This window comes from Rhincodon typus, chromosome 2, assembly GCF_021869965.1.
Source record: "Rhincodon typus isolate 14 chromosome 2, sRhiTyp1.1, whole genome shotgun sequence".
NCBI classification, from domain to species: domain Eukaryota; kingdom Metazoa; phylum Chordata; class Chondrichthyes; order Orectolobiformes; family Rhincodontidae; genus Rhincodon; species Rhincodon typus.
The window spans coordinates 48936267-48963182 of NC_063333.1; the positions used below are offsets into that span (position 1 = coordinate 48936267).

The 26916-nt window shown below is 39.2% G+C and overlaps 1 protein-coding gene across 1 annotated transcript; it reads right to left on the reverse strand.

Annotated features, from left to right (window-relative positions):
- Window positions 1–372: 372 nt before the first annotated feature.
- On the reverse strand, window positions 373–26500 carry LOC109915762 (lanosterol 14-alpha demethylase). The gene is made up of 10 exons (XM_020515433.2): window positions 26041–26500; window positions 21964–22062; window positions 17912–18088; window positions 13077–13203; window positions 10976–11150; window positions 8085–8204; window positions 7190–7385; window positions 5592–5687; window positions 4531–4699; window positions 373–2961 (listed from the first exon to the last, which is right to left on the reverse strand). Exons 1-10 carry the CDS (start codon window positions 26203–26205, stop codon window positions 2783–2785), a joined length of 1503 nt encoding a protein of 500 aa, XP_020371022.2. The 5' UTR covers window positions 26206–26500; the 3' UTR covers window positions 373–2782.
- Between the last annotated feature and the right edge of the window lie 416 nt (window positions 26501–26916).

Below are 26916 nucleotides of genomic sequence, written 5' to 3' on the forward strand. Positions count from 1 at the left end.
GCCCCTAGATGTGTTCAGCTAAGCTCTTGAAATGGCAAACAGAAAATGTTGTTTTGCATTTCTGGCTAAGTTAATATTCTTACAAATGTATCTGTACAATTGTATAACCTGGTGTAAGTAATTGCAAAACTTACCCTGCTGCACACTGTCCCTTCACTATTGTAAAAAGTAAGCTGGCAATGGATTGTTGCAATCAATAGCACTGAGGCGACGTAGGAATGAGAATGCTCAAAGGATGGATGAACAAAGAAACTTAGGCTATCGAATTCCATGAAAATGCATGTAACAATCCAACCATTTTTTTTGTATAAATAGAGGAGAGTTCAAGAGTGGTGATAAATTTGAATAAAATAATGAGGCTGAAGTTAGCAATTTCAGTATCACATTATAAGTCATTTAATGCCATTTTTTTAATTTCATGGGGTATCGGTATTGCTGATTGCCCAGTATTTACTGCCCATTCCTAGCTGCGACTTGAAGTAACTACTTTGGTTTGAAGTCACATGTAGGTTCAACCAAGTAATGATGACAGATTTCCTTGCTTTTAAGGACATTAATGAACCAGATCAGGTTTTAATAACTTCACGGCTATATATTTGCCATTAGGCTGTTTTTTTTTAAATCTAGACTTTCATTGATTTAACTTTCACCCATAGGATTCAAAATCATGTTCCCAGAGCATCAGCCTTGGTCTCGTGTTTATTAGTTCAGTGGCAATGCCATTGCCTCCCCTAATAATCACCACACTCAGTAAAACCATGACAATGAAATTTAGGCAAAGAGTAACTGTGTATTAATGCAGTTTTAGTAATTCATTCATTGGACGCAGGCATCACTGGCTAGGATAAGATTTTTTATCTGTTCCTAATTGCTAATGAAAAGATGGTGATAAGCTGCTTTTTTTGAATCACTGCAGTCCCAATGGTGTAGCTGACCCACAACGCCATTAGGGAAGACATTCTAGATTTTGATCTAGTGACACTGACAGAATATTGAGCAGGTTGATGGAAATTGTACGTCACAGTGTTTCTGGGTATCTACTGCCCTTTCTAGATGGTGGTGGTTGTGAATAGAGTAGTATATTAAATGCAGTCATGAAATAGTTACAGCACACAAACAGGCCACTTGGCCCATCTTGTCTGAGTTGGTTCTCTGCACGAGCAATTCAGCTAGTCTCACCATATCCACAGTGATAAATGTGTCTGACTACACTTAGCTTGAAAGAAAGCATTTACCAGTCTTATCTTGATCTAATGGCACTGTGGGTGCGTTTATCTACACCAAAATAATTGCAGTGGTCCAAGAAGGCAGCTAACCATCACCATCTTAAGGGCAACTAGATGGGCAAAAATGCTGGCTCAGCCAATGAAATACTCACCCCTTGAATACTTATTTTAAAACTGCAAACTCTACCTCCAGCACAAACAGTATTACACATCACAGAAAGTAATTGTATTGTTTGGATCTTTTGACTAAGGAATTCCCAACCTGGACTTGGATACAAAGCACCTATACAACCTACGCACCTAACTACAGTGTGTAGAGCCATTTCATGTTAAATCATAGGGAGCATCAGAGCCAGTGTTTAGCAATGGAAAGTGAGGTGAATTAAAGAATTTTCCTTTGCTTAGAACACCATTGTTTCATTCTAGAAGCACAAATTTACTCTAATCTTTGTAAATCCAGAGTCTGTTCTTATCTGGCTGAATCCTCAGCCATGTAAAGTTTCTTTCTCCAGCTAAAGAAGTGCTACCTATCATTTAATCTATCGTTAAAAAATACCAACACTAAACAAGCTATCAGTAGATTCACTGAATTTACTGCAAGGAACAATTTCACTAGTTTCTACTTTAACTTTCAATATTTAAGTAGTGGACTTTACTTCAATGGCACATTCTTAAAACAGTAAGATAGTCACACTGAAACAATTTTCATTAATCACAAAATATCTGGTCACATTAGACAATTGTTCATTTTATCCAACATTACAAGCAAACGAGATAGCTGAAGCAATAAACTGTGAACCCCAACTTGAGGTTGGGAAAAAATGGTTCAAACTTTCAACACAGTATGTAGCCTCTCAACAGAGGTACCTAAATTTGCCCAAATTTGATCATCATTTCAATAATTGTAATTAAATGAATATCAATTTACCCATTCTAATATTCATGTTAGAACCCCGTTTCCACACTTTCAATGTAAGAAAACCACAAAAAAAAGAAATTATTACATTTCCTCAATGTACTTATTTTAAAATAATTGTCACAAGGGAAATTAGTGTAAATTGTCAAATGATATTACAAAATTTCATATTTGAAGATGGGGCATAATTGTACTGCATGGAATCAAAAATACAAGTGACCTAATAAGCTGCTTAATTTCTGATGATTCTGTACTGCCAAAAGAAACAGGACCCAGATTCATTTTTTCAATTTATTAATGAATCAATAAAGCATGTAATTTACTAAAAGACCTGATGTGTTGTTTTGAAGTCTAATTAGATTTGATTTTGTTTAATGAAAAAAGGATTCAGAATCCCAGCATAAGGGATGTTACCCTTCAAGAAGCAAGCTGGAAAAGCCTCTCACCAGTTGGGATTTAAATTCTAAAAATGAAATTAATGGGCTTATTGTACCATCTTACATGTAATAAATAGTCAGTACTAAATGATCTCATTTAAATTTTAGTGGTGTATCTATAATAGATCAATGAAATAAATTTTAGGGCCAAAACCTAAATGAGTGACTGAATACAACAAAAATTACTTTTATTAGTCCAGTTTTCATTGTATTCGCCTCTTGTAGTTGATTACTGGATTATTAGGGGTATGTATCATAGTTGTGTAATTTACTGTTGGAAAGTATCCATCAACAAGATCAAATTCGTACAACCGAATTAAAGTGGACCAGATAGTCTTGATCTGTACAAATGCAAAATTTTCCCCAATACAACGATGGCGACCTAGACAGAGGAAAAGAAAGAAAGTTATAAGTCTGATAAATAAAACTGTTAAGGCAGTAGCTGAACTTCCTTAGTCATTAATGATTTAATGATGCATCTTTGGATTACTCATGAATTTAAAAACAAACCAAAAGGTATAAGATCTAGGGTTACCCTATTAAATCATTATTAACATGCCTTAACTGCAGATTTAAGGTATATGGGTTAGGTGATTAGCATCTTATATTAAAAATATAGTAAACAGTACTAATTCACTTGGTCTGGGTATGACATTACATTAACCAAGTGGCATGCCAAGGTGCAGTCATTTCTTTCCCCATTCTCCCTCATTCTTGAACTGTGCCTCTAATATTACCTCCAGGATCCAGCCTTATTCTTTCTGCCTATTTATGTTACTCCTCATACTTGCTTCTACTGCAGCAACTAAGGAAAGGAGTCAGTAACTGACATTATTTCACAAAAATCAATTATGGGCTTGATTTTACTTTTGAACAATGATATATTTTGCAAAGTAGTAAAGGGAATTTATTTTAAAAAGCAGATTGTTCATTCAAGGTTCATTCAAGATTGTTCATTAAAAATTAGTGCCTAAACAATAAGAGGGAAAAGTCAGACAGGCTACTAAAGTGGACAATGCATTTTCGTAAAGGGAAAGAATCTGATAAGTCAGGTAGCAGGGAAGTTGACCTATAAAAAGGACTGTGTTTAATAAATATTTTTATGTTCATTTGTTGATTTTGATCCAGTATTGGATCAAAATCAGGAGTGGCACAGTGGCTTAGTGGTTAGCGATGTTGCCTTGCAGTGCCAGGGACTTGGGTTTGATCCTAGCCTTAGGTGACTGTCTGTGTGGACTTTACATGTTCTGCATGTAGTTTTCCACTGGGTGCTCTGGTTTCCTCCCACAGTCCAAAGATGTGCAGGTCAGTTGGATTAGCCATGGTAAATGTGGGTTACAGGGAAAGGCTGAGGTCAGGGCGTGGGTGGGATGCTTTTTGGAGGGTCAGTGCAAACTTAATGGGCCTCTTTCCACACTAGGGATTCTATGACTGCTGTGTAATTATCATCTGAATTATCATCTGGGTCACGATTTCAAGGTGAGAGGGGAAAAATTTAAGGGAGGTATGCATGGAAAGTTCTTTACGCAGAGAGTGGTGGATGCCTGGAACGCGTTGCCAGCAGAGGTGGTAGAGGCGGGCACAATAGGTCATTTAAGATGTATCTAGACAGATACATGAATGGGCAGAGAGCAGAGGGATACAGATCCTTGGAAAATAGGCGACAGGTTTAGATAGAGGATCTGGATCGGCACAGGCTTGGAGGGCCGAAGGGCCTGTTCCTGTGCTGTAATTTTCTTTGTTCTTTGAAACGTTCATTCTAGGATTAAGAGTCTCCTGTATGGAATAAATCAATACGTTGAGCCACCATCAACCCAAAACGTTGCAGTACATTAGTTCACTAGCTATCTACTCCAGTTATTCTGCCCAGAGATTTAAATGTCTATATGATAACCATTGTTTTTGTTTTCCTGTCAAGTTTTAGAAAAGACTCGAGACTAATAAGGCCTACCTGCACCAAAAGGTACATATGCAAACTTTTGCAGGGCTGCTGGGTTATCTTGGAGAAAGCGATCTGGGTTGAAATGAAGCCTCTCAGTCCAGGTATCCCGAAGTCTATGGTTGACAGTAGGAGACACACACACTTGGTGACCAGGAGGAATGGTGTAACCAGCTACAGCCTGTGAAGGAATTAAAGCTCAGGAATACAAATATTTCTCAGCTCACTGATATAATTACTAATTAGAAGTAAAGAGTGGTAGAATATTGAATGAAAATGCCAGTAATTAATTAACAATCTTGCTCTAAGTATTTCAATTGCACAAATAACAACTTAAGGCCTTGTTAATCTTTAATTGACTAACGGTGTAAGCAGCTCAAAAAATTGTCTACCCCAAATTAAACTCAGAATTAGTAAGGAGAAGGACTGCAAGAATTACAATCAACAGGAGAACTGTAAATAGATTTGGATCAAATAAAGGCAAAAGATATTTAATATCATTTGCTTGCAAATTGAAAGTGTCATTGAAGGATATAGTGGTAATTTAGGATAGGCTTTACTGCGAAGCAGCGTCTAATACTGTCCAAACAAACATCGAATGATATATTTATTGTTGATCTTTCCCACCCTTGCAACACTGAAGCCAATTGCAAAATGTCATTGCCACCCTACTGACTCAGTAGAGAACCTCGATCCATTTTAGTCACTAACAGAACAATGAATTACACACTAAACTTTCCAAGAGCATTGACAGGAAATACTCTAATTATTCAATCCTGATTAACCCAAAGGGAGCAATGGTGAGAATAATTGTTGGCTACACCTTTTCACAGGATATCACTTGACAGTATGTATCTAAATTGTTTATTGATGCAAACAATCAACTGTCAGTAAATCTACTGAAAAGCTTTGTGGTTGTTAGCAGATATTTAACTATTTTTTCTGAACAAAGTCACAAGTTGAACAACACAATCAGAAGTACACTAGTTCTCAGCTAAACAGAATCCACAATGACATTTCTAAAACCAAAATCAATACCAAAAACTAACTGCTCCTTCAGGCTCTTTACACACCTGTGGTGTTCTTGCCATTCTCATCATCGTCATTATTGGAGGACGGAGCCTCAGTGTTTCTTTTAAACAGCGATCCAACAAATTCATGTCCTTCAGCTACAAATAAAACAAAAAGTACAATGTTGACTGTGTGGCAATAAATCTAACCCAGGCCAGACCTAGACCATTACTTTTTTTAACCCAGTTTCTTTTACTAGCAAATAAAAGAACATAAAATTAAAAGTAGCAGAAGCTAATTTGGCTCTTTATGCCTGCTCCATCACTTGATGAGATCATGGCTAATTTGTCTAGCCTCAATTCCACATTCCTACCTGTCCCAAGTAATCCTAGACCCTTTGTTAATCAAGGACCTATCTTACAAAGCCTGCCTGAAATATATTCAAGGCTTCCGGTTTTCTCTGGGGAAGAGAATTCCATAGACTGACAATTGTAAAAAAATTGTCTATATTTTTAAACTATCTCCTAAACTCTGCCACAAGGGGAACCATTCTCTCAGCATCCAAACTGCCAAGTGCCCCAAGGTCTTAACAAGTTTCAATGAGATCGCTTCTCAGTCTTCCAAACTCTAATGGGTACAGGTTCAACTTAATTAATCTTTCCTTATAAGAGATTCGGTTCAGCCCAGGAAAGACTGCAGTTCACAAAACTTTTACAGAGCACTAATAGGTCACTCCCAAGTTGCAAATGCTTGCTCAGGTTCCTGCTACAATAATTACAATCTAGTCAAGGCACTGATTCAATTAAATAATTTAAAGGACAATTCAAAAAAAGAAAATTCACTGAGTTCTGTATTGAATTTCTCCAATCAAGTCCACAAATCTAAAATGACTCGGAAGGAAGGGATTCTAATGACAATAGTGTCCCTATCTCTGGACCAAGAATCCTGGGTTCAAGTCCCACCTGCTCCAGAGGTGTGTAAGAACATCTCTGAACAGGTTGAATAGAAATATTTTCAGAATTCAGTAGTTATACGAGTATTAAAGTGGAAATAGAAATATTCACAGTAATGCTCCAAGGTTAAAGAGATTTGCTGGTTTAATTAGGGACAGGTTACTAAAAGGAATGTGGCTATGTTTAGTACAGTAAAAACCTATAAGTGATTATGGAAAAATTTTAAATTGTCCAAAGGATATGGGCAGGAAGCAGGAACAAGGTACTGAGTTAGATTCTCAGTTATGAACATATTGAATGGTGAAACAGATTCAAAGGACCTTCCCCAGCTCCTATTTTCTATATTCTGTGTTTCTATGTTCCATTCTTCACTTTGAGAACACAAAATTATATTAAGCAGGAAAACAAATTAATTAAATTTAAAAGAAATGAAGGGCAGGTTTTTAGGGACTCTCAAGTAATATGAGCACTTATTTCATTTTAAAAACGGGTAGAAAATCAGAAGATGTGGATCCACCTATGTATGATGTTCATTTCCCCCAGACCCCCTGCATGAATACTACCACAATCCAAGAGAGATCTGTTGTGTTAAAATGCAAGCACTAGTGCATAGAGCCTTTTGTACAATTTGTACTTAACCTGTTATCTGCTAAACACTCATAGCTTACAAATCTTTCTGCATTTCACAGTTTAGATCAGGCATGTACCTGATCATACTGTAGCGGTGGCAAATCCTCTCCACATACTGCTTTCTGCTCTGCATAACAACGTTCCTGAAGCTCTTTGTCTTTAGCCAAGAAAAATCCCATCCAGGCACTAGTGGTGGAGGAAGTATGTTGCCCTGCCAACAGTAGACCAATAAGCAAGCCTGCAATTTCATCATCAGTTAGAGGAGTACCATCCCTGGAAAAAATACAATGAAGTAAGCCAGCAGGAAACAAATAAAAGATACAAAATCATTTCCTTAACTAGAAGGAGCAGACTAGGAGCTATATGAAAAGCTTTGCCTTAGACCTTGGTGAAAAATCAATCAGATAGTACTCAATATAATTGAGTTCAGGAACTCAGTAAAAGGTTACAGTGGGTGCAATGTTGCTGCTTTCCACATAGTTACAAATAGCAGCAAGAGTCTATTCACCCCACCATGCCTATTCTTTATAAGAGTTAATTAATAAATCAGAACAGTTCTGATGAAGAGTGACCAGACTCAAGACTTACCTATGCTTTCTCCCTACAGATGCGGTCAGACCTGCTGAGTTTCTCCAGCAATTTCTATTTTTGACTCAGATCTCCAGCATTTGCAAGTCTTTGTTTTATAAAAACTTCTAATATCAACTGCTTCCCTAGACCAATGCAAATTCTTCCTTCTCAAAAATCCAATTATCTGTTGAAAGATTATTATCCTAACAGACTACTGTACGAATAGCATAAAAACAGATGCACTATCTTAAACTGAGGAGAGCCAACAAAGTAATTGATAAACATAGCACATACTGAATTGAAAAGCACTACCTTTATAAACATTCAAACTTTGTTATTCCAACTACAAGAATGGAAAGAGAAGAATTTATTCATCCCTCCACACTTGGCCATACCACTTACTTGTAGGTAGCCTCCAATAAAGTCTGCAGTATGTCATTCTCCTTCTCACTTGAACCCCTCCGTTTCTGGATTACCTTAAAGAAGATGTTCTTGATTTCTCGGTGTGCTTTGTCTCTCCGCCTATCCAGAAAGACAGACAGATGTTTTAATGAATCAGAATGAAAAGATGTGCATGAAACCTCCAACAAAGGCAGCTAGTTCTCATTGAGAACATAAATCAATTTGCACAAATCAATATCACAAGCTGCATTCAGGTGAATGTTCTATTTTACAATGTAGTATTTCCTCTTCCCTTTTTCACCAGCAATTTCATGAAGGTATTTGCTGCTTACCAGGGAATATCTCGTCAGGCTGACAGCCACCCCGGCTATATACCTCAATTAGCTGTACACTCTTCACAAATAGATCTGGATATCAGTGAGACAGCACTGACACCTGGACCTGTCCCTACCTGATATATACACAATGACTTCAATGCATAAAGCAGTCCACAGCTAAAGCATTTCCTTCTACAAATGTATTTCCTTGTTATTTTTATTCTACGTCTTATTGTTACATTATCTTAAAAATATTAATAACTGCAATCACATATGCCCTCTCTTAATACACAGAGATTTGTCTCTTTTTTCCTCAATTACCCACTTTCAGATCTGCCATTATCACCTCTCTACTGAAAAAAATCCTTGGCTTTCTGCCCTGCAAACTATTACTCCATCTCCAACAGTCTTGAATGCATTCCAGTCAAAATCAGTCATTTTTCCTGGAACTCCTGTAATCACAAACGCTTTCCTACACTTCTGTGACGGAAGTGGGTTATTCTTCTTTGTCTTTCCTAGTTTGGCTGCAGCCTTTGACACAGCTGAGCAGCCCGCCATCCTCTGATGCCTCTCAATGTTGTCCAGATAGATGGGACTACAGTCATCTGGTTCCATTTATAGCTAACTGTAGACAGTGAATCATCAGCAATGACTTCACTTCCCTCACCCTCAAAGATCTCTGATATGCTCAAGGAATCTGTCCTTGGTCCCCGCCTACTTTTCATCTACATGCTTCACCTTGGCTACATCATCTAGAAGTATGTCAGTTTCCAAATGTTTGCTGGCCACACCATTATTTTACCATAATTATTCTTGGCTCCTCCACCATCTGTAAATTATCACCACTTCTCTGTCAACCACTACCAGTTAAATATTTTAGGAAAGCCTGGGTTTTGGTGCCTGTCACAAAATCAATGCCCTAGCCATTAACTTCATCCTAATCTCTGAACACTGCTTGAGGCGGAACCAGACTAAGTATAATTTTGGAGTCATGCTCAAGCAGAGATACACTTCCACGCACATATCCACGGCATCTATTTCCAATGCGGTGACAGTGGCCAACTTCATCCCTGTCTAAATTGCAACAAACCCTGTTCAACCATTACCCTTGTGCTTGATGATCCATACAGCTGCCTGTTCAAGCAATGCCTTACTCTTAAAATTCTCTTTTGCTTTAAATCTCTCCGCTGCCTTGTTCCACCCTAGCTCTATAACATGCTCTCAGCCCACAGCTCTCCTGGATACCTGAGCTTCTTTAAAGCCAACCTTGTGTGCATCTTCAATTTTAATCTCTTCCTACAGCCGTACCTACATCTCTAAATGATGCTAATCCTTCTAATCTCCAATGGATGTAGGCAAAATTTGTTCAGCCTTACCTCATAAGAGGATTCATTTTCATCCCAATAATCAGTGAGGTGAACCTTCTCTACACTGTTTGTAATGCAATTAAATCTTTAAACAATACAGACCAAAACTGAATACAGTACGCCATATGTGGTCTCACCACATCTCTGTCCAACCCAGCAAAATATTTATATTCATTTGACTTAAAATAAATTACAACATTCCATTTGTCTTCCTAATCATTTATAGTATCTGCATACCAATATCTTTGCAGTTCTTATGTGAAGGCTCATATTATTGCTTGGAAATTTTGGTTCCAAAGTAAAAGAAAAATGGATTTTAATCTTTAGTTCTTTTTTCTATAAGGTCAGAAAGCCATTTTGAACAGTGAGTGAAGAATTCTGAAAGAAACCATATGATTTCAGCTAAATGACTAGCAAGCCACTTCAGGAGGTAATTTTTAATGTGTTTGCTGACTTAAGTTTTACACCTTGGAGTTGGGGGAGAACCCACTGGTTTATTCATAAAGTTCATTTCTTAATTCACATATTTCTGGGACGTTATTTGAGTCTTCTGCTGAGAAAAGAGATTAAAAACAAAACCTGCTCAATGCACCCACCACCTCCTTATTTCTCATCGAGTCTGTTCCAAGCAACACACCATCCAACTATGCACTGTTCATTCATATCACTGGGTCAAAATCCTGCTGCTCCCTTCCTAACAGCATTGTGGGTCGACCTACACCACATTTACTGCAGCAATCCAAGAAGGTGACTAACCATCACCCTCTCAAGGGCAGATCAGAATGGGCAATAAATGCTGGCCTTGCCAATGATACTGACATCCCATTAAAGAATAAAAGAAACTGAACCCAGAATGGATGCAGCTTAATTGCTATGCATATACACAACAGAGTTCCGGCCTAAAACCTCACCTGTAACTAATGAAAACATGCAAGTATGCAAAGCAAAGTCTTAAAGCACCATATATCAGCCTAACAGATTATATTCTGAAGTATTTAATTTTTTTTTGTTTTTAGAATAGTGTAATCCTTTGATAAGAAATGCTACAAGAAATTCACATGGCAGCAAAAATAGTAAACTTAAAAGTCACACATTACACACACAAAATATTACTGTTTAAAACATGGGAATTCTAATCTAACTTTTTCTAAAGAATTACTGTTTGGGCCAGAGGTCATGATGTTCCACTTTCCCTACTGTTCGTTACCTAAAACTGGGAAGAGGTAACCAACCAGGAAGAAGCCAAGCAGCATGGGTAAATCCACCATCGAGGTCAGCATAGAGCTGTGCAATCTGTTCATTCAGCAGGTTTCGTATCTCTTTCCCATGTAAGCAACGACTAGCTGTTAAAATGATCAGTTCAGACAAAGCCTCAAACAAATCTAAAAATCAACAAATGGAAGAGCAAATAAGAGAGTCATTAAATAAGAAATGTATTTTGAACTCTAACATTTTATGCTAGGAAATAACATACTGGCATTAAATACAAACACATTCAGATCTTTTGGATATAACACTTTGCATAATGAAAGCAAGTCAAAATCCTTTACTGCCACTGTTTGTTTGGAGATATTTGGAATCCTAAAAGCCTGCAATTTTAATCACTACTTTCATCTAAAAGGATCAACAGTTTGCCAGCTCTCATCATGAAAACTTCAAGTGCATGAAATTCGACACTTTAAAAGATAATATCCATCTCCACACCTAGTCCCGTACTTGCAGAGTCATGTTCCTTTGGCTTCGAATGTATCCTCATTTAAAGTGCGGCTGTGGTACTGAAAATCACAACTTTAAATGGAACATTGATTTCTACTGGATTTACGTAAAAATTGATTAAGGACGTTTCTTGCCAGAGAAACCAAACCTGAGGGGAGGCAGTGGCATTGTGTTAATGTCACTGGACTACCAATCCTGATCGCATTCATCCAGATTAATGCACAGGGGACAGTGTTCAAATCTCATTAAAGCAACTGGTGGAATTTAAATTCATTTATTAAGATGTGAAACTGAAAGTTTGTCTCAATATTGGTGCCACAAAACTACCATCATTTGCCATAAAAACAACTTCTGGTTCTCGAATATAATTTAGGGAAGTAAATCTGTCGTCCTTATATGGTCTGGCCTACCTATGACACCACACCCACACGGACTCTTAACTGACCAATGAAAGGGCTGTGTAAGCTACTCAGTCCAAGGACAATTAGAGATGAATAACAACTTCGACAGCTACACCCAGACTCCATGAAAGAATATCATGAGTACTGAGCATTGTTCACTGAAATAAGTTGCAAACAAAATAATTTAATAAACATAAAATGAATGCGGGCAGCTACTTTAGGATTTTTCTCACTGAAAAGCTTCCAAACCTTATAATTGGAAATGGTGCACATTTTAAATGCCTACATTCATTAATAAAACAATCCCCTCCATGCTAATTAAAATGTAAATATAAAACAAATGCAATAAAAATTTAAATAATGTTAAATTGCAGTCACTACTGTTTTTGATAAGATTCCATTTTGTGGCAGAGGTTGGTGCTGGAGGTAGCAGGTGAAATCCCAGGACTGCTAGTACTGACCAATGTCTGGAACTAAATGGGGATCAGGAATTCATTGTGAGTGTAGAATGTAATGGAATTAAAACTGCAGCTAAAATGGTGGTGGTGGCAATGGACAACAGGGAAATGAGTAAAAGGTGGAAAGAGGCTCCTTAGCCTGCACCTTCCAAACCCACAGCCATTACCATTGATAAGAGCAAAGGCAGCAGATACATGGAACACCACCACCTGCAAGTTCCTCTTGAAGCCACTCACTATCCTGACATGGAAATATATCACTGTTCTTTTAGTGCTTTTGAATCAAAATCCTGGAATTCATTTCCTAACATCATTGTGAGCCCACTTATATCAAATGGATTGTAGCAGGTAAAGGCAGCATCTCACCACCTGGGACTTGCAAATGGGACTAGCTGAGTTTAGGATACCTGGTCAGCATGGACAAGTTGGACTGAAGGGTCTGTTTCTGTGCTGTATGACTCTAAGACAGTGCCGAATGATTAACATCATCAAATGAAGTCCAGGCCAAGCAACAAAATGGGATCTTCAAAGTCTGCTATGCTCAGTATTACATTTACACAGTGTGCTGCAGGTGAACTTACACATTGGTTCCTTTCAGTATCAGGCAAGTTATATCCTGATAATAAACATGGCCTTCAAATTTTAACCAAAATTGCAAAACATCTTCACAGGTCAAAATGAACAATTTATGACTTCGTGCACAATCATGAGGATGATATATTTGAATACTTACTTTTAACTCCACTATCACCCCAGCGTTTAAAATACTCATGGGTTTCCTCTTCAATCAGAGAGATGTACTGTTTAAATTGAGCAATGTTCAGACCAGTTTTGAGCATCTTCTTTTGTTCCAAAAATATCTTGTAAGACAAGAAGGTAACAACAATAAGTTGATGAAGGCATAGCAGAGCAATTTTCATTTACAAAGAGAAGTCAAAGCAAAACAAAGTTATCTTCTCCAATTTGGAACAACAACTTCTTACATTACTGTGAAGAGGATTATTTTGCCTCAAAGTTGAAACACTTCCTATTTTGGGTACACTACAGGACGCTCCCATGTGAAGGTAATGGCAGAGTAAGACTTCCTTTACTTGTCCTCAGGTACCTCCAATCTTAAACCATCATACTAAAACAGAATGCCATTCTAGCTACAGCACCCCCTGCACATCCCTCAGCTCATAACACTCAAGAAGCTTGACACCATCCAGGACAAAGCAGCCACTTGATTGGAAGCACCTATTCCCTCCAACACTGATGCTCAGCAACAGCAGTGTATACTATATACAAGACAGTGCAGAAATTCACCAAAGATCATTCAGGTAGCACCTTCAAAACCCATTTAGAAGGATAAGAGCAGCAGATATATGGAAACACCACCACCTACAAGCTCCCCTCCATGCTACTCACCATCCTGACTTGGAAATATATTGCCGTTCCTTCACTATTGCTGCATCAAAATTCTGGAGATGTCTCCCCAATGGCATTGTGGGTCTACCTACAGCACATGGTCTGCAGTGGTTCAAGATGACAGCTTACCACCACCTTCTCAAGGGCAACTAGAGACGGGCAGCAATACCCACATCTCATGAGTACATTTAAAATAATTAGAGGGTATTTGACGGAATGCAACCACACGCTGTAAGTTGGATGGAACATTCCCAAACAAGAATCTTATAGGGAACTTTAATTCAAACTGGGATCCCATTCTCTAATTTAGTCCATTCTCAAAAAAATGCAGTTAGTCAGTAAAAATCAGTGTCAGGTCAATAGAAATATTCAAGGAATTGGATGTGGGGAAAAAAAGGAAGTGGGAGAAATATTTGTCTTTTGCTAATATTATTAACAAACAAAACCTGTCCTTCCTCCCACCTATCGCCTCCTCCCACCTCAAGCCCCACCCCCATCTCCTACCTACTAACCTCATCCCGCCCCCTTGACCTGTCCGTCCTCCTGGACTGACCTATCCCCTCCCTACCTCCCCACCTACACTCACCTTTACTGGCTCCATCCCCGCCTTTTTGACTTGTCTGTCTCCTCTCCACCTATCTTCTCCTTTATCCATCTTCTATCTGTCTCCCCCTCTCTCCCTATTTATTTCAGAATCCCCTTCCCCTCCCCCATTTCTGAAGAAGGGTCTAGGCCTGAAAATTCAGCTTTCCTGCTCCTCTGATGCTGCTTGGCCTGCTGTGTTCATCCAGCTCTACATCTTGTTATCTCAGATTCTCCAGCATCTGCAGTTCCTACTATCTCTAACACAACAATTAGAAAGGAGAACAATTAATATAACTGATGAGGATAAAGCAAGATGACAAACTGAAAGGCTATAAAGGTGACACTCAGAAGAAACATTCCTGGACAATGATATTTACAACATTTGTCTTAAAAATAAGATGGAGATTGCTGGAGGCACAGATTATGGATCAATTTCATGGACCCATGATCATTGATCATTGGCAATAATACATCAGAGCAGAATTAGGTCATTCAGCCCATTGCATCTGTTCTGCCATTCAAGAATATGGCTGATTGATTTTCCAGTCTTTTCCCCATAATTCTTGATTTCCTTAATGATTAAAGATCTGTCTATCTCAGCCTTGAATATGCTGAATGGCCAACCATCTACAGCCCTGTGCAGTAAAGAATTTCATCAACCTACTACTGTCAGAAGAATTCCCTCCTAATCTCCGTCTTAAATAGACAACCCCTTACTTTGAAATTATGCTCGGGTCCTAAGGGGAAACAATCTTGCCACATCTATTCTGTCAAACCGCCTAAGAATTTTGTTTTCTTCTTCATTATGGTTTTCTCTAAGTCTTCTAAACTTCAATAAGTACAGGTCCATCCTACTCAACCTCTCCTTATAAGTCAATCTCTTCATGCTCAGGATCAACCTAAAGAACCTTCTCTGCTGAGTTAGCCAGGCTTGCCAACACTTTCTCATTCCTATCTTCTCATCCTTATGTTAAGTGACACCAAAGGCAGAGAGCAATAGCTACATTACCTATTGTGGAGTATTTTGACAATCCGAGGTAACACAGTTCAGGAAAGATGTAAAAAGCTTAGGACAGCTGAAGAGGAAGGTTTACCAGGATATTGCAAGAGATAAGGGACTTCAGATGCTAAGAGCTTGGAAAAGTTCGGACCTTCTTGCTTGGAACAGATGGAGGTAGGAGGTGATTTAATAGAGGCTTTCTATATTGAAAGGTTTTTACAGAGTAGATACAGAATAAATATTCCCATAGCAGACCAATATCTGAGGTCATAGCTGCAAAGTCATTGTAAGATTTAGAAGGGAAACAAGGAGAAATATTTTCAATCAAAAGCAGGAATCTCAAACAATATACTTGAAAAGGTGGTGGAAGCTGTTTCCATGATTTTAAAAGGAAATGAAGAACTTTAGGATGAGGAACTTGTAGGGTTATGGACAAAAATGGATGTAGGACAAAACAACAGGTCTTTTGGAAAGCTAATGTAGAATAAATGGCTGCTGTTCCTATAATTCAGCTTAGTTTTGGCTAGCAAGCACTGAAGTAACTTTATCAGATGAGAAAAAAAACTGGCTCTCAAACCAGACATCAGATTCAAGATACAAACAACATTAATTATATCAAATTCACAATGTCTTTTTCCACAATGTATATCGTGGAATACATCCCATATCGTTGTTATTAAATAAAATGAAAATGGAGTCAGATAGACTGATGGATAGATTATGACATTAATGTTATGATACTGACGCAAAGGATGATAACACAAACTGACAGAGAGGATGTTATATATAAGTTGTGCAAGACTGCAACTCAGGGAATTACCCCGTTACATAAAGGAAGGTAGATATGCATGAAGCAAATGTGTTGGGAGTGTTTCCAATATACAGTGGCAGTTTTGAGTAAGTTTAGCAGTGTTCGAGCACCCCCAGTTGAATGATCAGCTGTTACAATCCTCATGTCATGGCCAGAGGGTATGAAAAGAAATCCCAAAGAAAACTATTGTCATTTTTATTTTTGTGTTTAACTTGATTCTTTTAAAAACAAACAACCTTACTTGACTCAAAATAGCTGATGCTGATCACCATGATCTTATATCCACATAGTTCTGAACCCCCTGCATTATTCGGATGTTCCAAATAAAGCTGGCATGACTGGCTTGACAATGAGTCGTCTCCTCCAGTCATACTTGGATAAAGGCAAACCTCAAAACCCACTATGTTAAAATGGGTGCTCATGCGTTTACAACTACCGTTCACCTAACAATGGAAGCTCGGCTGGGGGGTGCAAAGCACGACTTTCCAATTAGCCCACCAAGACAGGCCATTGGCAGCTGAAATACCCGTCTTTAAGACATGACTGAAGTAGAAGCTTTGTGAAATACTGAAGTATACAACTTTGGGATGGGGGCTGATCTGGTACAATGCTAGTGTCCCTACCTCTGAGCCAGAAGGCTTGGGCTCAGGTCCTACCTGCTTCAAAAGTTTTTCATAACATCTCTGAACAGGCTGTATAAAAACATCTGCAGCTCTGGGATTCCAAGTCAGTTGCTGTTTGCTATTTGGTAGAACAAGACTCCAGACAGTGGGGTTGTTTGTGCGAACAGCCCATTGTCCCATTGTCAGCTACCAATTGGACCCATTTGCAGCTTTCATTCTCCCATTGACCTTCCTTCATATGTCCAACTGATTTTCCTCTCTCCTTGGGCTCCACCTCCACCCATTGTTAACTCCATCCCCCTCCCCCGATCCCTTCCTTAGCATATATTAACTACATTTCGTTGCTACAATCAGTTCTGAAGAAGGGTCACTGCACCTGAAATGTTAACTCTGCTTTCTCTCTGCTGACACTGCCAGACCTCCTGTATTTTTCCAGCAATTTTTACTTTTGTTTTGGATATCCAGCATTTGCAGTTCTTTGGGTTTCTTGAATGTAGATTATAAACACGGTCAAACTCTAGATCATTTGCTAGCTCTTTTGTAACAAAAGTTCATTGTTCTGCAGGTTACTGTGAAAAATAAGTTTCATTTTGGAGCAATTCATAGAGTCATACAGTTCAGAAAAGGCTTTTTGGCCCATCCAGTCTGCATCAAGGAAGTCCCATATGCCTTAACTATCGTATTCACTTGTTCTGCCAACTCCTGGAAATCTGTCAATAATTACCCCAAGATCCCACTGTTCCTCTAAGTTACTCAGTTTCCTGCCATTCATTAAATACTCGCTCATCTTGTTTCTTCTTCCACCATGCATCACCTTGCACTTATCACGGTTAAATACCATCTCCACTGGTCTGCCCATCTGACCAATGCATCTATATCTTCCTGTAACCTACAACTATCTTCAACTGACACTCACAATTTGATTGCCTCTTTAATGAGGCTATTTTCATATTCAACAGTTAGTGAAACATGCTGCAAGTGATGCTCGTGGACCACCACAAGTAAACTAGCAATAAGCTATACCTCTAAAGAGAAACAAGACTGTACAAAAAAAAGCAACTAATTACAAGATGCACTTCAGATTCTAGGATGCTACTTGCATCATATTTGCATCATACTATACAACATTAGAACATACATACTGGGTTTGGGACATCATAAGCAACTCCTTTGCCAAAAACTGGTGTTGTCACCCTGGAGTAAACATCCTCAGCATTCAAGTCTTCATTTTTACTGTTGAACAGCAAAGCTGCCGAGTCACTTCCCAGCAAATAGGTAAATGTCTTCCCAACCATTGTAAAACTAAACACTGGACCATACTGTTCAAAAAACAGAGTGACACAGATTAAGAATAGATATAAAAGTAACCAAATTAATTCACATTATTTAAAAAAAAACATATTCTCTTAATTGCAGTTCAACGATTCTCTGCATGAGCTCCAATTAAATAAAACCTGTTTTACCAACTCCATTTGTTCACATTCATCACATTTTAAAACAGCAGCTTCTAAAAATTCAGAAGACAGAGTTTAAAATTGCACTTAATATTTACAGCACAACACATTGATGTGTTAGATTTTCAAATTGGGTGCAATTTGACAATAGTGTAATCAACTTGACAACCGCCAACATTAGCCATTGCGCAGATGAATTGGGAAACAGCATTCAATGGGATCAGTGCCAATTAACTGGATGAAACCAGGTATGGCAGATGGAGTTTAATGTGGATATAAAGATACAATTTTGGTCAAACAGGATCAGACTACACAAAACCATCAAGATTACCTCAACATATAATATCCATTTGTACAGAAACATGATTGATAAATTCAGAGTGTGTGGAATACTTTGCAAAGACAAATTATTTGGCTTGAGACAAGTCAGGTTATGACCCTGGAAAGTAATAATCAAGAATAGCAGCTCCAGGATGTCTCATTACAAGTCAAACTAATCTTCTGTAAATTCCAGAATTAAAGCCACATTTCTAACTCTATTCATAATTCAATTATATCTTGAGGAATAATGTACAAAGAATAAAAGCCTCCAGAGGTTGCTGCCACACACGGCTCTCAGTGTCAGAAACAATTACAAGAAGCGTAGGCTGGAATCAGACCATTAGTTGTAGTAAATACAAAGTGATGAAGGCGTCTTCAACAGTGTTATTGAGAGGAAATTTCTAACCAATAATCCGTTTCAACAATACTTAGCCAAGCATTCAGTTCCAAATTACATTACAGCCTTTGTCCAAACGTGAACAAAAAAGTCGATTTCCAGAAACAGGATGAGACTGACTGCCTTGACACCAAGACAGCATTTGGTGGAGTGCGTCTCAAAAATGTGAACAGCAGGAGAAGCCAGTTGTCTCATACTGCTACTTTGCAACCAAACTCACAAGTGTTTTTCTCCACTAAGGATACTGCCATTAAGCCAAAAATGTTTCGCTTATCTCACAAATTAGTTACCTGATGTAGGATGTTGCCAGGGTTGTGGGGTTGGAACTCTATGGAGAGGCTGAGTAGACTGGGGCTATTTTCCATCAAGTGCCAGAGGCTTACAGGTGACCTTATGGAGGTTTATAAATTCATGACAGGCATGGCTAGGGTGAATAGACTTTTCCCCAGGGTGGGGGGAGTCCAAAACTAGAGGGCATAAGTTGAAGGGGAGAGGGGTATAAAGGTCCTAAGGGGCAACATTTTCACACAGAGGGTGGTGCGTGCGTGGAACGAGCTGCCAGAGGAAGTGGTGGAGGCTGGTACAATCACAACATAAAAAAGGCATCTGGATGGGTAAATGAATAGGAAAGGTTTGGAGGGATATGGGCCAAATGCTGGCAAATGGGACTAGATTAACTCAGGATACCTGGTCACCATGGACAAGTTGGACCGAAGGGTCTGTTTCCATGCTGTACAGCTCCACGACTCCATGAGTTGCAATGCCAGTTTGATGCCAGGGATATAGGCTGTGTGGGCCAACTACCACATCAAACCCACTGACTGTCAGCAGTGGGCAGTTTCACAGAATCCCTACATTGTGCACACAGGCCCTGCAGCCCAACAAGTCCAAAACAACCCTCAGAGCATCCCACCCAGACCCATCCCCCTATAACCCACCTAATCTACGCATCCCTGGACACTATGGGCAATTTAGCATGGCCAATCCACCTAGCCTGCACATCTTTGGATGTAGGAGGAAACCACAGCACCCGGAGGAAACCCACGCAGACAGGGGGAGAATATGCAAACTCCACGCAGACAGTCACCTGAGGGTGCAATAGAACCCGGTTTCCTGGCGCTGTCAGGCAGCAGTGCTAACCACTGAGCCACTGTGCCACAGTGTGCCAATCATTGCCAACCAGCCTCTGGAGAACACTATGTCCAACATTCCCTGTGATTGCACTGTTGAACGTTTATTCTATAAAATAGACTGTGTAAGAATTACACCAGAAACTTATTTAAGACTATCAATTGTGCTCCCAATGTGATGGAAATGTGCGTGCTAGAAGCTCTACATATTAAAACATAGAACCCTGGTGAACAGAGTCTTTGAATCTTTCTGATTGGGATAAAAGGACTCATGTAGTCTGCCAATCGCTGCTGCATTCCCATGGCAACACCCTGACCAATCAAGGCTTGGTCTGAAAAACAGGGTTGACAAATAACTGTTCCTACTGCATCATCAACAAAGGCCTGATCTAACAACATGTTATTCTTATTTGAAATAAATTATTGTTTTTTCTCTCCCACAACTGTTTCTTGCATCCGAGCAAAGCTTTAACTTTGTCTCTTTATAGAAATGTAAAAGAAAAGCAGCCTTTAAGAATATAACAGCTAAACTTCAAATGATGTACGCAATTAGTATAAATCCTATTCAGTAGAAAGGCATATCTGTGAAGTAGACACACGTCAAATTAGCCACATTTCCATAATTAACTAAACATAAAGGTGGATAACGGGCACATTATAAAAAATAAATATAGGAACAATAGTTTTATGAATGCTTTCAGTCCAATGGCAGCAGAGGAATTTCACCCTTGAAATCAGAGTTAATTAATGTAAATATAAATGCTGGAATACCACTCAGTTGTTTGATGTAAACAAGACTGTAGTGCTATATCCTCAGAAATTTACATTTCCCTTAGAAGATTTAATAAGTTTAAAAGTGTACACAATAGTTCAAAAGTCCAAATTATATTTAGTACAAAGGGTTTGATAGGTAGAGAGCATTCTTCCCCATTGCATCTCCCCACCTAATGCAATCTTCATTTCAAAACCTAATATTCTATGCAAGGACTAACTTCATTTACAGCAAATCTTATATTAGCCAGGACCTTACGAACCAGCACTCTCGATAAACCAGCAAAATTTATATACCTCAAATACTAGAAGTTTACTGCATTATTGCAATGTCCAAGTAGTCAGTTGAGGGTGTAAGAAGACCCTCTGCCTGTAAGTTTGATTTAAGGCAAAGTTGCATTATTGTTTAAGTGATTTATGCTGTAAATAAAATATAACAGTGATGCTTATACACCCTGAATTGCTCAGTGTGTGTTTTTACAGTGATTAACTGGAATATTTGATCAACCGGCACACTCCTGGTACCATAGGTTCAGTTAATAAAAAGTCTGCTCTACTTTAGTAATAACAGAAACCATGCAAAGGGAGGAACTGGAACCTAATGCACTGTTCTCCGGGGGGTGGGGTGAAGTGAGGAATATAACTATATCATAGATCATGGTAATTAAGTTAACTTCCTTATTTGTTGCACAGAAATGCAATACTTATATTAGGAGTCAAAGTCAATCTTTCTCCTCAGAAATGCATGTTTTATTCAGATTACGTATCAGCACTTGGGATCAAGCAGGCAGTACATGCCATATTGCCAAGAGTTTAAGACATGGCACACTCTTCAGACTGCACACAGGAACAGAATTACAAAATCTGGCAAAAAGAATTAAATGTAAAACTGGCTTTGGTAAATTGTTCATTAATTGTATTGCAAAAAGAAAAAGAAAAAGACTGGTGTAACAATGGATGAATTACTGGTGCTGTTCTTTCACATTTCAAAATGGTGATTACCAAACCAACATAGAGCATCGCATTTTATACTGGGCACCCATTTCAACCCCTATTTTTGGTACGTTTAGCATCTTCATAGATTAGCTTGCATGCTGCAATGTATGGAAATTAGCACTAACCTTACAGTATGCATTTTCTAAGAATTCAATTGGACTTCTTCCAAAAGCAATTGCATGTCCAAGGAATGGAATACTGGAGTGAATATAAGGTGGGTATTTCTGAAAAAGAAAACAACAGTCTCATAAATAACACAGCAATCAAAAACAATGAATTGACAGAACATGAAATTTTTCATTTGTCCAATCAGTCCGAGTTAATGTTTATCTACCATCTAAGCACATAATTCTAGTCACATTTACCCATTCTATTTCTACACCCTAGTGACCCAATTGCACCTTTAACATTAGCAGTTTCAGTCTCACAAATCAAGACAGTACTTCCTCCACAAAAAATAATTGTATTTAATTTTCTAAAAAAATGTCCTTCACAACTGAAAATAATCTACCCATAATAGGATAATGTTCATAAGATAGAGTCATTTAATATTATATCACCCCATAATCAGCATGTTTTGAATGAAAACTTTGCAATTTTCAAGTCTTCTCATTTGTACTTTTCACACCAAGGAGTATCCTACTTTTACCTTCGGAAAGCCTCACTATCCTTGCAATTGTGTGGAGCTTAACATTGCACAGCACTCTAATTATCATTTTAATGGCCTTATCAATTTCAAGTATTGCCTTTAATAATATGTCCATCTGACACATTTTCTATCCTCCTGCCCACCATCCTAACAATCATTTTTGCACATTTCTTTGGTCCAAAAAATTAAATATATCTCCAGTTATCTTACAACTCCCTCTGTAACCAAAATTACTGATATATATTTCAGAGCAGCAGCACTAAAGATGAACCCTTCTGGGACATCACTACCCACTCCAAATCATTCTGAGAACTGCACATATCTCCTTTATTCTCAGCCTAAATCCAAACTCCTTACTCTTACTGAGAAATATTACTATTATTTGGGAATGCAGGCATCAATGACAAAGCCAATGTTTATTGCCAGTAATTGGCTGCAGTTGGTTGCCATTTGAAACACTGTAGTTTATGATGTGAAGATATACCAACAATGCACTACGTAGAAAAGTTCAGCATTTTAATCTGGCAACAATGTATTTCCAAAACAGGATGATGGAAAACTTGGAACTTGGGTGTGCCCATCTGCCTGCTGCCCTTGCCCTTCTAGGCATTATAGTTCATGGATTCGGAGGTGATGCTGAAGAAGCCTTAGAGAGTTACTGCAGTGCTGCAGTGATGGAGAGGGCAATGTTCCAAATGGTAGATCTGGTACCATTCAATTGGACTGCATTATCCTGAATGGTATACCCTTCGCAATTTTATAAACCTCTATAAGGTCACCCCTCAACCTCCTCCATCCAGTGAAAAAAGTCCCAGCTACCCAGCCTCTCCTTATAATTCAAACCCTCCATTCCCAGCAACATCCTTGTAAATCTCTTCTGAACTCGCTCCAGCTTAACAATATCCTTCTTATAACAGGATGACCAGAACTGGACACAGTACTCCAGAAGAGGCCTTATCAATGTCCTGTACAACCTCAACATAACATCCCAACTCCTATACTTGAAGGTCTGAGCAGTGAAGGCAAGCGTGCTAAACACTTTCTCAACCACCCTATCTATATGTGATGCAAACTTCAAAGAATTATGTATCTGAACCCCTAGGTCTCTCTGTTCTACAACACTGCCCATGGCCCTACTTCTAATTGTATAAGTCCTGTCCCTGATTGTTTTACCAAAATGCAATACCTTGTATTTATCCAAATTGATCTCCATCTGCCACTCTTCAGCCCAGTGATCCAATTAATCGAGATCTCTTTGTAATCTTAAATAAACTTCTTCACTGTCCACTATACCACCAAAAGTTGGTGTCATCGCAAACTTACTAACCATGCCTTCTATATTCTCATCTAAATCATTTATATAAATGACAAAAGTGTGGACCAGCAACAATCCCTCTGGAACACTGCTGGTCACAGGCTTCCAGTCTGAAAAACAACCATCCTCCATCACTCTCTGCCTCCTGCCATAAAACCAATTTTCTATCCAAATGATAACTCACCCTGAATCTCATGTGACCTAACTTTACAAATTAATCAAATGCTGCCTTGATGTGAGGCAAGTCATTCTCACCTCACCTCTGTAATTTTGTCCATTTGGATTACAGAATCCCCACAGCATGGAAATGGGTCAGTCCACCCCACAAGTCCACACCAACTCTGAAGAGCATCCCACCCAAAGCCATCCTCATACTCTATCCCTGTAACTCTGCATTTTCCATGGCTAATGAACCTAACCTACACATCCCTGGACACTGTGGGTAATTTACCACAGCCAATCTATCTAACTTGCACATCTTTGGACTGTGGCAGGAAACCAGAGCACCCGGCAGAAACAGGGAGAACACGCAAACTCCATACAGACAGTCGCCCCAGGCTGGGTTTGAACCTGGGTCCCTGGCACCATGAGACAGCAGTGCTAACCACTGAGCCACCATGCCACCCCAGGACATAATGAGTTCTGAAGCAGGGTGGTGCTGACTGTATTCAAACTGAGCAAAGGAGCCAATGCAAGCATGTGGAACTATGTAAGTCTGTGGCCAACATCTTCCAACATTGTGCTGAAGAGCAAGAGTGGGCTGATGACAATTAGTTTCATTGGATTTGTCCTACTTTTTGTGGAAGAGACATGGCTGAACAGCTTCTCGCTTTGTCAGTTGGATGACTGTTGTAGCTTTTCTGGGACAGCGTGGATAGAAGCATTCTTCTTTCAAAGCAGGCTTCAACATTATTGTTGGATTTTTTCAGAATTTCTAATATTTCTGGTGTGATCAGTTGTTTGTTGGCATCATGTGGCGTGAATCAAATTTGTTAAAGTTTGGCATCTGTGATAGTGGGGACCATGGAAGTAGACTGAGATGGATCATCCAATCAAGGCCTTCTGGTTGAAAATGGTTGTGAATGCTTTATCCTTGTTGTTTGCATTCATGTACTGGGTTAAGCGTTATTGAGGATAGTGATGCACTTGGAGATTCCCTGTCCTCCTATTTGTCCTTTAATTGCTCACCACCATTGTGGCAGAACGGCAGACTGTTAATCTGAACTGTCGTTTACAGGATCACTTGGCTGTCTCCAACAGCTGCTCCTGCTGTTCAGCATGCATGTAGTCCTACATCAAAACTTCACCAGGTTTCCATCTAACTTTCAGATAGACCTGGTGTTGCTCTTGCACACACATGACTTGGTCAGCCAGTTTCACAGTTACAATAAGTAGTACGAGAGATGTGCCAGGCCAGGGGGTTATAGATTGTGGTGGTATACACTTCTGTTGTTTTTGGTCCACAGCTGATACCTAGATTAAGTTCCTGTTAAAAAAAGTTTCATAACATCACTCATGTCACCAGCAACCACTTCAGGAAATATCTTCTGGTAAGCAAAAACCAAATGTAAATTCCCACCATTTTATCAACGCCTGCACCTATTAACATGACACCTAAGAATGGAGTCCCTTTGGAGTAGCAATTCTTTTCAATAATATTTTAATCAGTTGTCGATTATAATTGTTCATTTATTAAGTTTCATTTTGACGCATTTACTATTTTTCATCTGTTTCGAATCAACTGCACGAAGTTCTCCGCACACTAATTTTGCCAAAAGGAATCTTTGTTTTAAGTGGGTATACGACAAAACAGTTTGCCTTACGTTTTATTAAAGGCAACGGCAATACAGATATCGTGAAGCCCTACAATGACTTTTTCAACGGGCATCAACAAAGTGCCGACGACTATATTCGTTGCAATCCAACCTGATGGAAACCATTACATCATCAAAGCAGGCTCCTGATGGACCAATTCAAACATGATAATCACATTCAAAACAAACCTATTATTTCACGATTAAACATTTTGAATTTTGGTTCTAATTTTGATTACATTAGAAAATAATGATTCGCTGTAATTCTGACTGAACGCCAAACTACAGGCGAAATAACGGGTAAAAAGGGAGAGAAGTAAACATGTCAGCAGTTTTTTCATGCCCATTAATAAACCCGAATGAATATTTTTAAAATGTAAAGACAAGAATAAAAATAACATTTTTTAAAGAATGTCATACATACCAAACCCTTCTGATTTTCGGCCTGTTTTAAAGTCATTTTTGAGAAATATGCCACACTCAAGATAAAAGCTGAAGTGACCAGCACCGTGGATGTCAAGCTGCCCTCCACCACCCTTTCCACGGCATTTCCTATCAAAGAGGTGCCAGCCTCCAGCAGCGGCAACATCGTCCTCCTTCTTCTCCCCGTGTGCACCAGCGAACTTTGGCAGGTCAGGTGGCTGTGACTGCGGGAAAGATCTGGTGGAGTTGGAGCTGAACTACAGTGCAATTGTGTCCTTTCACTGAGGCAGCGGGACGGTAATCCTCTCAGAGAGCCAGCGGGTCGGTGGCCTCTCACTGAGGTAGTAACCCCTCTCACTGAGGCAGTGGGACAGTGAGCCTCACATTGAGGGAGTGAGACAATGTCCTCTCGGAGAGGAAATAAGATACAATATGTCCCTCTCGTTGAGATAACGGGACAATATCCCTCTCACTGAAGCAGTGGGATACAATATATTCCACTCTCAGAGGCAGTGGGATAGTGTTTGCCCCTCTTAGAGGCAGAAGGATACAGTATGTCCTTCTCACTGAGGCAGTGAGCTACAATATGTCCCGCAGTAGCAGTGGGATACGATATGTCCCTCCATCGGAGGCAATAGGAGACAGTATATCCTTCTCTCAGCGACAGTTAGATACTGTATTTCCCTGCCTAGAGCCAGTGGGATACAATCTGCCCTTCTCCCTCTGACAGTGGATGGTCCTAAACAAGCGACCAATCCTCCCGCTGCGGCTACACACTGGCTACACTCAGCCCTGCAGCTCCCATTGGCTAATCGTCGCTCTACCCATGTCTGACTATCTGATGTCATAATGGCAGGCGCGCCCTCAGCGAAGAGCC

Excerpts from the sequence above, each read along its gene's own strand:
- LOC109915762 (XM_020515433.2), bottom strand. The coding sequence starts at position 26,205 with ATGTTGCCGCTGCTGGAGGCTGGCACCTCTTTGATAGGAAATGCCGTG. Across the intron at positions 18,089-21,963 it reads TAGAAAATGCATACTGTAAG|TATGGTCCAGTGTTTAGTTT; the intron begins GTTAGTGCTAAT and ends TTTTTTGAACAG. Across the intron at positions 13,204-17,911 it reads CTTATGATGTCCCAAACCCA|ATATTTTTGGAACAAAAGAA; the intron begins GTATGTATGTTC and ends TTGTCTTACAAG.